Source organism: Aquarana catesbeiana, linkage group LG09 (assembly GCF_042186555.1).
Source record: "Aquarana catesbeiana isolate 2022-GZ linkage group LG09, ASM4218655v1, whole genome shotgun sequence".
In the NCBI taxonomy this organism is placed as follows: Eukaryota; Metazoa; Chordata; class Amphibia; order Anura; family Ranidae; genus Aquarana; species Aquarana catesbeiana.
This window is the reverse complement of record NC_133332.1, coordinates 57,206,272-57,223,550: the sequence shown is the minus strand read 5'-3', so window position 1 is coordinate 57,223,550 and position 17,279 is coordinate 57,206,272. Positions and strand designations below refer to the sequence as shown.

General features: G+C 42.8%; 1 protein-coding gene across 4 annotated transcripts in view; it reads right to left on the bottom strand.

Moving 5' to 3' along the window:
• Nucleotides 1-17,279, bottom strand: part of LOC141107671 (cytochrome P450 2C44-like) — a 129,657-nt gene that overhangs the window by 44,018 nt on the left and 68,360 nt on the right. For all 4 annotated transcript variants that reach the window (XM_073598572.1, XM_073598570.1, XM_073598573.1 and 1 more), the window contains one exon: nucleotides 6,159-6,321. In XM_073598572.1, the coding sequence (XP_073454673.1) occupies nucleotides 6,159-6,321 (163 nt within the window). The remainder of the gene's footprint in view (nucleotides 1-6,158; nucleotides 6,322-17,279) is intronic.

Here is a 17,279-nt window from a genome sequence, read left to right as displayed (position 1 = left end):
AACATGGAATTGATCCCAGCTAGGGCTGCACTCCCATTCACATGGGCAGAAAAATCAATCCCATATCTTGGAATTCATTTAACAGCATCTCATTCTGACTTATTCTCAACCAATTATCCTCCTGTATTAAGACAGATCACAAATCTAATAAAACAATGGTCGCAACTTCCTTTATCCTGGATAGGGAAGATTAATGCAATCAAAATGACTATTCTACCCAAATTGCTTTATCTATTCAGAGTCCTCCCTATTCCAATTCCTTCCTATTTTTTGAGAATAGTACAAAAAAGAGCAACTTCGTTTATATGGGGCTCTTCTAAACCACGTATACCTATACACACACTACATCTTCCCAAAAATAAAGGAGGCCTGGGATACCCTAATTTTACTAACTACTACAGAGCAGCACATTTGGCCAGTCTGTCCAAATACCATGCAAAACAGGAAATCCCATTATGGATATTTATAGAGGCTTCAGAAAATGACCCTCTATTAATATCAAATTTATTATGGCTTGATCCTAAAGACCGCTTTAAAATTCATAATCCCATAACTAAACACTTCTTATCTCTCTGGGATAAACTAAAAACCAAATATCAGTTACAATCTCCACACAATCCTCTCCTTTCTTTTATCAGAAATCCGGCCTTTTATCCGGCATGGATCTACCCAAATTCTTTTAAAGCTTGGACAACATCAGGCATTCAGACACTAAATGACTTCATAGCATCTAAATCATTCCTTTCATTCCCATCACTTAGAGAAAAATATGATCTACCAAACTCTGAGATATTTAGATATCTCCAATTCAAAAATTTCTATACACCATTCCTAAAGGGGGATACACCATTATCCCAATTATCCATTTTTGAATCAATCTGTACAAAAGATCCATTTGCTAAAGGTACAATTTCATCACTTTATAATCAATTTTATGGAGTAGTAAATCTTAATAGACCCTCTTACGTTCAGAGGTGGGAGGAGGACCTGGGACGAACTTTAGAAGACACGGACTGGTCTAACATATGGCTCACATCTAAGTCATCTTCACCCAACATCTTAGCACTGGAGACAAATTATAAAGTCCTAACTCGCTGGTACCTTGTACCCGCTAGAGTGGCAAAATATTCACCTAATACCTCAACTCTTTGTTTTCGAGGATGCCCAGAAATAGGCACATATTTACATATATGGTGGACGTGCCCAGTAATCCAAACCTTCTGGAAGGAAGTCTTCGTGATTGCATCTAAAATATTTAAAAAAATAATACAACCAGATCCATATTTAACTTTACTTAATCTAAAACCGGAATGGTTAACACTCTCTCAATTCAAACTTATGATCCAACTAATAACGGCTGCAAAACAAACAGTGGCCAAGGCATGGAAATCTCCTACATTGGTACTAGCAGAAACAATTCACAGAATGAATAATACAATGTCCCATGCTAAGATGGTAGCCATCGATCAAAATCAAATTCCAAAATTTGAAAAACTTTGGCATCCTTGGATAAAACAACAGTTCCTGTCAAACTTCAATGACTCTGTCCTGTTGCCATGGTAACAGATTAAATGACTTACAGAGACACCCATTCTAAGGCTTCAAAGAGAACTAAAAAGAATAATAAACTGACGAGCGGGACAACCTTGTGGACCATACCTCTGCCTTTCTACCCTTTTTCTTCTTTCTCTTTCCTTTTCTCCACCTTACGATTAAAGCTCATTATCAGAATTTATTTGACCTATATACACTCTACTTGTAAACAATATGTATAGTAGGTATAAATCATTTAAATACCTACAAAAGTAACTAAGGAAATGATATACATATCTTTAATTTAGGTTTACGTGAACCCAATGTTTAATATTTGAAATTTCATGATATTTACCTTTATAAACCCTACTGTAAAACAATGAGCTTACTTTATAGATCCTTGTAAACTTACTTTATGTATCTTTATAACATTGTATACTCAATAAACTTCTTTTGACAAGGAAAAAACTGCAACTGCCACCATTTTATTCTACAGAGCGTCTACTTCCAGAAGATATACAGTCTCTCACAAAAGTGGGTACACCCCTCACATTTTTGTAAATATTTTATTATATCTTTTTATGTGACAACACTGAAGAAATGACACTTTTCTACAATGTAAAGTAGTGAGTGTACAGCTTGTATAACAGTGTGGCTGTCCCCTCAAAATAACTCAACACACAGCCATAATGTCTAAACCGCTGGCAGGAAAAGTGAGTACACCCCTAAGTGAAAATGTCCACATTGGGCCCAAAGTGTCAATATTTTGTGTGGCCACCGTTATACACCTCCAAGATGATCACTGACTTGCTAAAGAAGCTGAGGGTAAAGGTGATGGACTGGTCAAGCATGTCTCCAGACCTAAACCCTATTGAGCATCTGTGGGGCATCCTCGAACGGAAGGTGGAGGAGCGCAAGGTCTCTAACATCCACCAGCTCTGTGATGTCGTCATGGAGGAGTGGAAGAGGACTCCAGTGGCAACCTGTGAAGCTCTGGTGAACTCCATGCACAAGAGGGTTAAGGCAGTGCTGGAAAATAATGGTGGCCACACAAAATATTGACACTTTGGGCCCAATTTGGACATTTTTACTTAGGGGTGTACTCACTTTTGTTGCCAGCGGTTTAGACATTAATGGCTGTGTGTTGAGTTATTTTGAGGGGACAGCAAATTTACACTGTTATACAAACTGTAAACACACTACTTTACATTGTAGCAAAGTGTCATTTCTTCAGTGTTGTCACATGAAGAAATATATTAAAGATATATTAAAATATTTACAGCCATGGTTTCAGCATGGTTTTTAAAAGGTGTCTGGTACTGTTTTGTTCACTGGTTCAGGTGAAATTCAGGTGTGAATTTTTACTTGAAATCGCACCTGAACTGGACTAAAAAATGCACAGGAATCTTTTTAAAAACAGACTGCAGCCGCCCTTGACATATGTGAACCGGTTCCATTGAAAGCAATTTGGTTCACATGTTATGCAAATCGGATGCGATTCAATCGCATTGTAGCAAAGTGTCACAAAAATGTGAGGGGTGCACTCACTTTTGTGAGATACTGAATAATATCTGGGAGTTCTAATTTATTTACTAGCAAAAAATGCAAAATTTGACATGTGTAAAAAATAAATGTATAAATTGTCCTCATGCAAAGATTTTAAAATTCCTGCATAGTTCCAATAGAAATCAAGAGTTGCAGCATCAGCTTTTTGTTTGCCTCCAGAGGGGCTCGCTAAGCCAATCCCCACCCAATCAAAAGAGTTGAGGTTATGATGTAGGAGTGCTGAAGTGTTTTTTTTATACTTTAGCAGACAGTCCCTTAACTTCCCCGACAGTATTCCCGAGTGTGGCTCGGAGTGACTTTTCATTACCAAAAGCAGTAACTAGGGCCGAAACAACTAATCGATTAATCGACAACTAATCGATTATGAAATTAATCGATGATTATTTTCATTATCAATTAATCGGCCAGTAACATAATGGGGTTAAAAAAGCTAAAATTAGCCCTACATAGTACAAAAAGAGCAAATAATCTACTGTAAATATTACTTTTACTGTTGCACAATAAAAAAACAAAGGGCTAATTTTTTATTTTTTTTTAACTCCATTATGTTACTAAATGTCTTAGGCCTGGTTCCCACCCATGTGTTTTTTGGTGCTTTTTGCAGACATGCACTAGAGTTCATTTAATGTTCACATCTATGCTTTTTTCAGCTGCTGTGTATTTGGAAAGGGTCAAGGACCTTTTTCAAGGCAAAACTGTGCTTTTTTTGGTTCAATATACTTCAATGGAGAAGCTGCAGAAAAGCATGTCATATTACAGTTCTGTTTGAAAATCTGCAAAACAGTCTAGAATTTTTTTCTTCTTTAAATAAAAAAATTTGATCTGAGTCTGATGATATTTACCAGATTCAACCTCGAATAGTATATAGAGCATATCTCTTCTGTCTCAGAGTGGATTAAAGATTTTACTCCCTAACCATATAGTTGGTGATTTATATTTGCCCCTGCATATAAAGATATTTAGGAATAAATTGCCTTTTTTTAAACTTTACATATTAACTAAATTATACACCACACTACTTTTTAAGGTTATTAACCAATTAATCGATTAATTGAAACAATAATCGGCCAACTAATCGATTATGAAAATAATCGTTAGTTGCAGCCCTAGCAGTAACTCCAAGCCACACTCGGGATTACATCGCAGTATCCTGGTAAAGTTACTTACCTTGTCCTCAGGATCCTGCAATTTCCTCCCGCTGTGTCCGCGAGCCTTGTCCTCCGCCCGATTCATCACTGTGTCAGGCTCCATTACTTGTAAGCGCCGCCACGCATGGGGGCGGAGCCCGGCCGCAAATTCAAAACAGTGAAAAATACATAACACATACAGTACACTGTAATCTTACAGATTACAGTGTACTGTATCAAATCATTTCACATTCCCTTTGTCCCTAGTGCTTTGTAACTGTCAGGATTTGGCAGCAACTAGGAGACCAGATACATACTGTATAGCTATGCACGGAAACTAAGACCAAACTATGTAGATATATATTTTAGGTGAGATTTATTCAAAGTGAAAACACACAAACAAGCATACACAGAAAACAATGAACATAAGAAACTTCAGCAAACACGAACAACCCCAGCAAACAGTACATAAGGACAAACCCCAATGACAAAATAACTAATGAACCTAAGAACTGACTATATACAAATAATTACAATATAAGGACAAGGGTAACAGAGAATACAGGGGACGGAAGGGGGGAAACAAAACTGGGTACTAGGGCAAAGAGCGGGAGCAAGGCAGCAGGATGGATCAGGATCCGGATCCGGATCTGGATAACAGGAACAAGGCTCTGGTAAGAAGGAGGCAATCAAAATAGTGACTCGCCACTCGTGCATGCGCAGTGGGTGCCAAGCTGTGAAGCTGGTAAGTGTCCAATTAAAAGTCAGCAGCTGCAGTATTTGTAGCTGCTGACTTTTAATTTTTTTTTTTTTACCCGACCCCCTAGGTGGAACTCCTCTTTAAATTGCCACCTGGCAGCTGAACACAGGTGGAACTGATCATTAAAGCCTGCTGGCTTCTGAAAGACATCTGCTGGTGGACACTGGAACTGCAGCAATCAGCCCAGAGCACCACAGTGCCACTAGCAGGTGAACTTAATCCTAAAATTAACTCTGGGTGGTTTCTCTGTTTGCCAGTAGTGTAGATCACTAACCCCAGTCCTTCAGACTATTTACGACAGGGCATTTGCAACATAATTCCATTAAGAGGTTTTCCAGATTGTGCTAAGTACTATTTATGATAATGCTAGAAGTTCCACAACCTCCTTCATAGGTTATCCAGAGTTAGCTGCTTTCTATACAACTTGGGTCTGATTTCTGACAATTAAGCTGTAAACTAGAATGTATTTTTTCAGAGTGAGTTTTTCAGTCTAGTTCAGTGCTTCTCAACTCCAGTCCTCAAGGCGCCAAAACAGGTCATGTTTGCAGGTCTTCCATTATTTTTCACAGGTGATTTGATCAGTTTCACTGCCTTAGTAAATACCACAGCCGTTTCATCTTAGGGAAATCCTGAAAACATGACCTGTTGGGGCGCCTTGAGGACTGGAGTTGAGAAAACACCGGTCTAGTTTGTTTAAATTTAAATGTTTTTGTCTTTGAGCCCTTGTTCACACTGAACACGGCTTTGAAATTGCGTGCCTTCATCTGAACTGGCACGATTTCAAAGTCGCATTTCAGTCAAACTTTGGGGGGGGGGGAGGGGCTTACTTAAAAGATATTTGTGTAGGTTCATGCACAGATGTCTATTGAGGTTGCCCTCGAAGTGGCCAAAAGTAGTGCAGGAACTGCTTTTGGAAATTGGTGCGGCGCGGCAAAGTTGGTGTTGCTCGGATTGGTACAGTGCCATTGCTGGCAATAGGCTGCGATTTGACCTGTCAAATCGCGCTGATATGAACGTGGGCTGACATACATATTTTGGAGAAATAAGGAGGGCATTATCGCTCCATCAGGAATTTATACATACAGACTTGTAAAATAAACTAAGAAAGATTCAATGCAAAACATTCACATGTAATCAGAAGGTATCTTCTAAATAAAAGTATTGCTCCTCACCTTCATACTTGAAGAGACGGTCAAAAGTAGGTATGGCTCCTCGATTCAGAAAAGCATCACCAGAATCAGTGAACACTTCCTTTAAGGCTTGATAGCCAGTAACAACAATAGTAGGCCTTGAACCAAAGTAAACAGTGCAGACGGGACCGTACTTTTTGGATATCTGTAGATGAATTTAAAAAAAAAAAATTTCATTTGAAGGATTATTTGGGAATGTGCATTTGGTATTCTGCTCCTTATTAAATAAGGCTCTGTATCAATTGAATGTCTACTTATTTTGAATAGTTATTAAAGTTTATCCCCAGGCAACTTTTTTTTTACATTTTTGCACAGACAGGGAAAGGTTAGACCCTCTGTCAATTTTTTTTTTTTTTTTGCTGTCTGTGTTCTCATTGGGGAGATTCACCCCTCTATTTCTACTAGTGACAATTTTCACTAAGAAAGAAAGTGGGGAAAAAAATCCAAATATTATATAGCTGCCCTCAGAACAAGAGGTGATGGGAAATCTTTCATTGGGACATCTGTTCTGGGGATAGCTGTATATGAGGGGAGTACAAAGGCAGCAAAATAAATAAACCGACAGGAGTTTTAACTTTTCTTTAACCACTTAAGGACCGGGCCTCTTTTTTAGATATGTTGTTTACAAGTTAAAAATATTTTTTTTTTTGTTAGAAAATTACTTAGAACCCCCAAACATTATACATTTTTATTTTCCTAACACCCTAGAGTATAAAATGGCGGTTGTTGCAATACTTTCTGTCACACCATATTTGCGCATCGATCTTACAAGCGCACTTTTTATGGAAAAAATACACTTTTTGAATTACAAAACAAGACAACGGTAAAGTTAGCCCAATTTTTTTTAATATTGTGAAAGATAATGTTCCACCGAGTAAATTGATACCCTACATGTCACGCTTCAAAATTGCGCCCGCTCGTGGAAGGGCAACAAACTTTTACCCTCCATAGGCGACGTTTAAAAAAATCTACAGGTTGCATGTTTTGAGTTACAGAGGAGGTCTAGGGCTAAAATTATTGATCTTGCTCTACCGATCGTGGCGATACCTCACATATGTGGTTTGAACACCGTTTTCATATGCGGGCGCTACTCACGTATGCGTTCGCTTCTGCACGCGAGCTCGGCGGGACGGGGCGCATTTAAATTTTTTTTTTATTATTATTTATTTTAACTTTTATTTTTTATTTTTACACAATTTTTTTTTAAATTGTGTCACTTTTATTCCTATTACAAGGAATGTAAACATCCTTTGTAATAGAAAAAAATGACATGGACATGACAGAACCTCTTAAATATGAGATCTGGGGTCAAAAAGACCTCAGATCTCATATGTACACTAAAGTGCAATAAAAAAAAATAAAAAAAATTTTCATTTAAAAAAAAAAAATTAGAAAAAAAAAATGGCTCTTTAAGAGCTATGGGCGGAAGTGACGTTTTACAATGTCATGGAGACAGGTGGGGGCCATCTTCCCCTCACTCGTCTCCATGCCAAGGAAGGAAGAACATCCGATCACCTCCGCCGTTCCCGACGGCTCCGGTAAGTGACGGAGGGCACCGGAGTGCGGCGGGAGGCGGGGGGTTCCCCCCCCCCACGCCGATAAAAGTGATCTTGCGGTGAATCCACCGCAGAGACCACTTTTATTTCTTGAAGCGGACCGCCGGCCAAACACAAGGATACCGGGGTTATGGCAGCTAGCTGTTGCCATAACAACTATATCCCCCGTCAAAGCTAGGACGTATATCGGCGTGCGGCGATCCGGAAGTGGTTAATCTATCCAGTGGTGGAACAAATGCCATAGCAGCCCATGTGGTTGCAATGGGACCTGAGGCAAGCAAGGGCCCAGTAAGGGGACCAGGCCCCTCCAGAATGGCAGCAGCCTGTTATTGTTCACCCTGTACCCTATGTTGTACGTTCCCTATTCCACACCACCACATTCAATGCTCTATGTTGTATGTTCCCTCAAAAGAAAGTGTTTTCCCTGGGATTATAAAGGTAGCCACTAAATTCTTATAATAAAAGTTAATTAATAATTAATAAAACACATAAGTGCCAAGATGTTTTTTTTGCAAAACAAGTATTTATATTGACAAGTGCAACATGCCTATTGGTCTGTTTCATCTGTAAACCACGCAATAATAGGATTTTTTATAACAGCTTACCTGTAAAATCCTTTTCTTTCGATGGACATCACGGGACACAGAGCCACAGTAATAAATGATGGGTTATGTAGGTACCACTAGGTATTGGACACTGGTCACACCCTAAGCAGGAAGTTCAACCCCCTATATAATACCTCCCCTTACAGGGATACCTCAGTTTTGTAGCAAAGCAATATAAGTGTATTAGAAGAGGGGCGGGACCTCTGTGTCCCGTGATGTCCATCGAAAGAAAAGGATTTTACAGGTAAGCTGTTATAAAAAATCCTATTTTCTTTCTCGAACATCACGGGACACAGAGCCACAGTAATAACTGATGGGATGTCCCAAAGCAATGGCAACTGAGGGGGGGGGGGGGGAATTACAACCAAGTAGGGTGCAATCAGACCTGAGGACCCTGTACCGCTGCCTGCAGCACACTATGCCCAAAGGCGATATCCTCATGCCTTCTCACATCCACCTGATAAAATCTGGTGAATGTATGGACTGAAGACCAGGTTGCAGCCTTGCAGATCTGAGCCATAGAGGCCTGGTGATGCACTGCCCAAGAAGCACTAATAGCCCTTGTGGAATGTGCCCTGATCTGAAACGGAGGAACATCCGTTTTGCGAATCTGAGCAGTTGCTTCCAGATAGGTCTTGACTGCTCTTACTACATCCAAAGAATGTAGTGACCTCCCTTCCGGAGAACAGGGATCTGGAAAAAAGGAAGGCAGAACAATGTCTTGGTTTAGATGAAAATCTGAAACCACCTTCGGTAAAAAACTAGGATGAGGGCGCAATACCACTCTATCCTTGTGTACAATCAAATAAGGCTCTTTACAGGAAAGAGCTGCTAATTCTGATACTCTTCTAGCAGAAGAGATAGCTACCAGAAAAATGAGTTTCCTTGTCAGCAAGACCAAAGGAATCTGACGTATTGGTTCAAAAGGCTGTTTCTGTAACACCGACAGAACCAAGTTCAAGTCCCAGGGGTTTAGGGGCGTCTTAACCGGAGGATTAAGACGCGTCACCCCCTGCATAAAGTTTCGGACCAAAGAATGTGAAGCAAGTGGCCGTTGAAACAATACTGATAAGGCCGAGACCTGGCCCTTGATGGTACTCAAGGCCAGTTTCATCTCTAATCCTAACTGTAGAAAATCAAGAATTCTACCTATGACATATTTTCTGTGATGCCAACCCCTGGATTCACACCAGGATACATAAGCTTTCCAGACTCTATGATAAATCATTCTGGAAGCTGGCTTCCTTGCATTGATCAAGGTAGATATCACAGGACTTGAAAGCCCACGACTCTTCAGAACGTGGGTCTCAATAGCCAAACCGTCAAATTTAGCGTTTGTAAGGCAGGATGGAACACTGGACCTTGAGATAACAGGTCTGGGCGTACCGGTAGGGTCCACGGGGAACCCACCGTCATCCTTACTATTTCTGCATACCAAGTCCTTCTGGGCCAAGAGGGGGCCACCAGAAGTACTGACCTCCTTTCTTGCCTGATCCTGCGAAGGAGTCGTGGCAGTAGCAGAATAGGCAGGAATGCATAAATCAGTGAGAACCAATGCCACGGAATCACCAAAGTATCCGTCCCGCATGCAAGAGGATCCCTTGTCCTTGCCACAAATCTGTCTATCTTCTTGTTGAATCGGGATGCAAAGAGATCTACATCTGGAACCCCCCATCTTTGGCATATGGCCCAAAAGACATCAGGATTCAGAGACCATTCCCCTGGGAGTAACTGCTGGTGACTTAGATAGTCCGCCTGCCAGTTCTCTATCCCTGGAATGAAAACTGCCGATATGCATGGCACATGCATCTCTGCCCAGACTAAGATCTGGTTCACCTCTTTTTGAGCAGCTCGGCTCCGGGTGCCTCCCTGATGATTGACATAAGCCACTGCTGTGGCATTGTCGGACTGAATCCTGACCTGGCAATCCTGTAGCCTGATAGTCCAGGCCTTTAGGGCTAGATATACTGCCCGGATCTACAGAATGTTGATGGGTAAGGTCCTCTCGGTCTTGGACCATAGCCCCTGGATCACAGACTGTTCCAGAACTGCTCCCCAACCTGACAGACTGGCATCTGTTGTTACCACCGTCCAGGTAACCGGTAGAAAGGATTTCCCCTTCTGCAGGTTTTCGGGTATTAGCCACCAATTGAGGCTCTGACGCACCGCATGAGACAGGTGCATCGGGAAGTCTAATGCCTGAACCTTCTTGTTCCAGGCCGACAGAATACTGTGTTGCAGCAGTCTTGAATGAAACTGAGCATAGGGTACTGCTTCGAATGAAGACACCATCTTTCCTAGCAGCCTCATACAAAGGCCCTTCTTGGTCCTGACTGTCAGAATCAGTTCCCTTAAAGCAGTAATCTTTGCCTGAGGAAGAAATACTTTCTCCTGGCTTGTATCTATGATCAGACCTAAATACTCCAGTCTTCTTACTGGTTTTAGGAAAGACTTTTCTAGGTTGAGGATCCAACCTAGGTGTTCCAGATACATGACTGTGGTCCTCAAGTTCCTGTTCAAGGAGGCTACCGACTGGTCTATTAAGAGCAGGTCGTCTAGGTCTGCTATGACAGTTATACCCTGAGCCCTTAATCTGGCCAGAGGAGGAGCCAAGATCTTTGTGAACAGGTGCAGTGGCTATCCCGAAATGCAGAGCCACAAACTGGAAATGGCGCCGTCCTATCTCGAAGCGCAGAAACTTCTGATGAGCAGGAAAAATGGGCAAATGTAGATATGCATCTCTGATGTCTATCGATGCCAAAAATTCTCCTCCCTGCAGGATGGAGACTACTGTCCAAATTGATTCCATGCGGAAGGACTGAATGCTTAGGAATCGATTCAGATCTCTTAAATCCAGAATGGGTCTGACATCCCCATTTGGTTTTTGGACCGTAAAAAGGTTGGAATAGAAGCCCAATCCTTGATCCTTTGTGGGAACCACCATAATGACCTCTTGCGACAAAAGTGGCTCTAACGCTAGAAGGAGCGACTGCTTCTTCTCTGGATCTCTGGGGACACTTGATCTGAGGAAACGAGGAGAGGGAAATTCTTGGAACTCCAGCTTGTACCCTAAGGTTACCATGGAGATTACCCATCTGTCCTGGAAGTCCTCCTGCCAGAGCTTTGAGAACTGTAGCAGTCTTCCCCCCCACTCGAGCGAGCGGGGGCGCCCCTTCATGAAGAGGCCTTAGTGTCTTGTCTAGTAGACTTCTTCCCCCAGGACTTCTTTTGTCCCTGGGGTTGACTCTTGTTTCTTGCCCCAGATGGAGGAGGCAGTCGTGACTGCCTGGAGGCTGATGCCCCTGGCGCTGGGGAAAGAGTCCGTTTGAAAGAGGGAAGCTTACTCTTCTTCTTAACAGGTAAGAGAGTGCTTTTCCCACAAGAGATTCTCTTGATATAGTTATCCAAGTCTTCTCCAAACAACCTTGCAACACGAAAAGGAAACCCAGCCAACAGCTTCTTACATGGTGCTTCGGCTGACCAATTTTTCAACCATAAGATTCTACGCATATGCACCAACCCAAGTGAAAGACGAGAGGTTTGCATGATAGAATCTCTGATGGCATCAACAACATAACATAAGGCCGCTGGAAGGTTAGCGAACCCCTGGGCCTGTTGTTCAGGTAGAACTTTGATGTCTCTTAAGTATTGACAGACTCCAATCGCTGCTACTGCAGGTTGAGCCACTGATCCTGCGAAGGAAAAAACATCCTTCAATAAGGATTCCATATTTTTATCCACAGGATCCCTGAGCATCTGAGCGTTGTCTACAGGACAAGTCAGACTACTATTTATAGAGGAAATGGCCGCATCAATGGCCGGTATTCCCCACATTTTAATAAATTTTTCTTCCATAGGATAAAGTATTGAAAACTTTTTCGGCGGAAGAAAATGCTTATCTGGGTGATCCCACTCAGAATAAAGAAGCTTTTCATGTAAATTATGAACAGGAAAAGCATGTGCTGTTTGGGAAGGTTTCAGCGACCCCAAAGAAGAAGAAGATTCCTTAACTGATTCAGATATGGGCAACTTAAATGTGGAGTGGACCAATCCAGTAAGGATCTGTACTAAGACTTTCTCCACTTGGGAAGCCGAAGAGGGTCCCTCTCCACCTAATTCCTCAGAGGAGGAATCATCTGTCCCATCCTGATCCTCTGAAAGAGATTCATCTCCTTTATCCCAGAGCTCCTCTACTTGAGGGTCTTGGGGAACAGAGGAAGGCCTAGTGCGTTTTCTTCCACTGAGTGAAGACGTAATCACGGCCATTAATCTTTCCTCTATTCCAGTAATGGTTGAGGAAAAAAACCTCTTGTGTAATGTATACAGGGGCTGAAGTGCCAGAAGCAGGTGCAGTCCCTGACCCCAACGGCTCTCCCTGGCTAGCCGTCCCTGGCCCCTCAGGGGGGAAGATGCTGCAGACAGGGGGTCCTCAGAACCCGAATGAGATCCCCTAGTGTCTCTGGTTCTGGGGGGTATTTGAACCTCTTCTACCCATAGTGCAAAGCAACAAGGTGGAGGTATCCAAAATGAACACTGACTGCTGAGCGATGTATTCTGGCAAAAGCCTTGCTACCAAATGCCCAGTCTGGTGTTCCCTTAGTAAATGCAGCCTAGGAGAATGCCTGTGTCCCACCTTACATGCGACTGTCAGCTCTGTGTCCCTCCAAAGGCTCAGAGCACCTGTAAAGTGTGCTTTAAATAGCCCTGTTTCTGGCAATGTGGGCGTCTGAGCACGCTGACGCCCCGCCCCCCCCTCGTTTTTTCAAAAAACGAGCGCTTCCCGCACGAGCCGACCCTTCCGGGATAAGCATGGATGAAGGCTGGGGGTGGAGGAGGAAGGAGAGAGGCTGGCAGATGGAGCCTGCACGTGCAATGGCGGCCTGGCAGCGGCGGTGACAGTGCGGTGTAAAACCGCCTTACAGCCCTCCTGCGGCCTCCCCTTAGCCTGGGGGGAATATCCCAGAGGAAAAAAACCCCCATCCCATCCTACCTGGAGCCGGTCGGAGGAGCTTGTGCAGCGTCAAACGCTGAGACAGAAATCAGCATGAGAAGGTATGTGCTCTTGGCAGCCCCCGGTGGTCACAATAGGCATAGCATGCATTTACCTTAAAGGAGAAAACCTACTAGAATTCAAAATTCTGTGGAATCTCCTCTTAGCTTATCCAGCCGCAGGGTTCTGTATATACAGACCCAAGCTTCACCTCTCACGGTGGGCTCCGTTTAAAAAAACCGTCTGAGACTGGGGCCCCCTACAAATAGGGGGATCCTGCAGTTCTGGCCCTGTAAAGCACCCAGCCAGAAATAAGGTGTTAAAGACCCTTTTCTGATATGCGGGGTCCAGCTCTCTAAAAAGAGAAGCGTTACAGGTAAAACCTTGTTTCTTCGGACACGAGGCCTGGGTACCATCCAATTCGGCCATGAAAGGACACTTTGAATAGATCTGGTTCGCCTGGCTTGCCCCAGTATAGGATATCAGGATATTCCCTTTGGAGCTTCAGCACAGGACATCTTTACACGTCTAACACCTAAGACACTAACGTAAAAACTGAGGTATCCCTGGAAGGGGAGGGATTATATAGAGGGTTGAACTTCCTGCTTAGGGTGTGACCAGTGTCCAATACCTAGTGGTACCTACATAACCCATCAGTTATTATTGTGGCTCTGTGTCCCGTGATGTTCGAGAAATAAATATTTTTTAAACGTCATGTTTTATTAATTATATGTATCAATAAAATGTATAACTTTTATTATAAGAATTTAGTGGCTACCTTTATAATCCCAGGGAAAAATCTTTCTTTTGATAATTCATTATAGGGATGATAGCAATGCCCACCACACAGTGAATAACTTCTTATCTGCTATAATGTTGTCTGTTCCCTAATCCACACTGCCTTTCTGTACACTGTGTTGCATGTTCTCTATTCCATGCAACCTCATTCTGTACACTATATTGTATGTTCCCTCTTCCACACCGCCTTATTCTGTACATTCCCTAATCCACATTACTTCATTCTGTACACTATATTGTATATTCCCTATTCCACATTATTTCATTCTGTACACTATATTGTATATTCCCTATTCCACATTACTTCATTCTGTACACTATATTGTATATGCACACTGCCTCATTCTGTACACTATGTTGTACGTTCCATATTCCATACCTCTTTGCTCTGTACACTGTGCAGTACTATTCTTGTTCTACAATGCCCCATTCTGTAGGCTATACTATACATTCCCCTTTCCATGCCATCTCATTCTGTATTCTGCACTGTATATTCCCTATTCCACCCTGCATCCTTCTAAACAATTTTCTGTACATTCTCTATTCTACGCCATGACATTCTAAACCCTGTGCTGGACATTCTCTATTCCACAATGTCCATTTTGTAGGCTGAGTTGTACATTCCGTGTTTTATACTGCCTATTGCATCAGCTTGTAGTGTATTGACTATGCTGACAGCTCTCTGTATCTGGCCTTGATTTAGGCATATCTTATGTTAAGATCAATGGCAGTGTTGACACTCCAGGTATCACACAGAGATGTCACTGGGTGGCCCCATCAAATTTTTTTTAATAGCACCCATGGTCTGTTGTTAGGCCCCTGACTCTATCCTAAACTTAAAAAAAAAAGTTGGATATACTGTACATACATACACTGTTTTGAAAACTGCAGCATCAGCATGTTTTCCATATTTATATAGTGCTGAGATATTATGCAGTATAGAGTATATATTTAATAAATTCTACCAATTCAAGCTCAACTTACATTAAGGGCTCTTTCACACGAACGATCTGTTCAGGTCTGCCTGTCAGTTTTTCTCCATCTCCTCTATGGAGCGTCGGATGTCAGTGGTGACACGTCCGCTGACATCCGACCCGCTCCGATCCAAAAAAGTGTAACGGAGGAAAAACCTACTTTTCCATCCGTTTGCGAATGGGATCGGGCGACGACGGACTCTACGGTCCATCATCATCCCATCCCCCATAGGGGAGAGCGGCGCTCTGACAGGTCCGTCCCTGCAGTGTGCAGAGAAAGACCTGTCATCTTCCTGCCCAGCGGGGATCGACGGAGCGATCCCCCGCTGAGCAGAGCGGGCTCCGTACATGGACACGTCCGTGTGAAGGAGCCCTTAGACTTTTTTTCAGTGGGAATGCTGTGATATGTAGTTCTAGGCACTTCAAACACTGGAATGGCTAGCAAGGGGTGCTTGTATGCTGGAGGGTTTATTGATCCTGGCTGCTGGACCTGCTATTACTGTGGGGGGGGGGTGGGAGATCTATTGTTGCTGAGGGGGTCTTTGTTGCTAGTGGAGGAATCTATGGTTGCTGGGTGGGTCTATTGTTTCTGGCTTCTGAAGGGGGGTCTATTGTTGATGGGGGGGATGGGGTATTTTGTATCTGGGAGGTCTATTGTTGCTGGATATTGGGGAATCTGTTGTTGCTGGTAGGGGTTCATTGCTGCTGAGCGGGTCTATTTGAGCTGGGGGATCTATTGTTGAGGGGGTGGGTGGTCTATTGTTGCTGGCTGCTGGAGGGGGATCTATTGTTGCTGGGGGGTATTTTGTATCTGGGGGTCTATTGTTGATGGATATTGGGGAATCTGTTGTTGCTGGTAGGGGTCAATTGCTGCTGAGCGGGTCTATTGTTGTTGGGGGATCTATTGTTGAGGGGGTGGGTGATCTATTGTTTCTGGCTGCTGGAGGGGGATCTATTTTTGCTGGGGGGGTATTTTGGGTCTATTGGTCTATGGTTGCTGGCTGCAGGGGATCTTTTTTAAAGCCTTTCCTCTTATCACTAACAAATTCCATACAAATTATTTAGCAGCACAAGTGATGCTGTATTCCCTAAAAAGGGACATCACCGGGTGGTGGGTAGAGGGTGGAGACAAGGGATGGTGCTTGGAGGTGGGTAGGGGGTGAAGACGGGGTGACTAGGAGGAAGGTACCTGCACCTTTTTTTTTTTTTCTTTTTTATTATAGAAAAAAAAAAAGGCCCGGGCGTGTATACTAGAATAATGATTGCTGTTGACCTGGAATAAAGGAAAGAGAAGGGGGAGGCAGACTGAGCTCCAGTCATTGTCACCAATCTTACCAGTATTCAAATTCTCACATATTGTAATGATTGCCTATTTGTTGCTCGCATGTTGCAACTATTGCTCATTTGATGCCCATGTTTTGTAAAATTTGCCACTTGTTACCTGCATATTTTAATAACAAAAAGGGGGAGGAGCTATTGTTCGGACGTCACCCACGGTCATCTCTGGCAGTGTGCTGTGTTTTATATTGGCGTTATTCATGCTGTTTTTATTGCTGTTTTTCCGATTCCCATTTCGGCATTTCTGTCTTGGCTACTACTAGCCTTTTTTATATGTTGCAGATTTTTTCAATAAATTACCTTGCAGAGAGCACTTAGATTGCGCTTTTTTTTCTCCATCTTACACACCGGTCCTTGGATCATCTGCTCCATCTGGCTCATCTACCTACTGCCTCTATCCCGTATGTGGATACAAGCCCGTGTGACCTTCTAGTAATTCAGAGGTCCATCTCATCTGGTAATGCCCTGTACACACGACCGGTTTTGCCATTGGAATAAACTCCGAAGGTTTCTCCGACGGAATTCCATTCAAGCGGTCTTGCCTACACACGGTCAAACCAAAGTCCGACCGTCCAGAACGCGGTGATATACAACCCTTACAACAGGACTAGAAAAAGGAAGTTCAATAGCCAGTAGCCATTAGTCTCCGTCTCGTACTTGCTTCAGAGCATGCGCCGTTTTTGGTCCGTCGGAACAGCATACAGACAATCGGTTTTCCCGATAGGAATTGGTTCTGTCGGTAATATTTAGAACATGTTCTATTTCTAGGTCCGTCAGAATTTTTGAAAAAGAAAGTCAGATGAGGCATACACACGATTGGAATAGACGATGAAAAGCTTCCA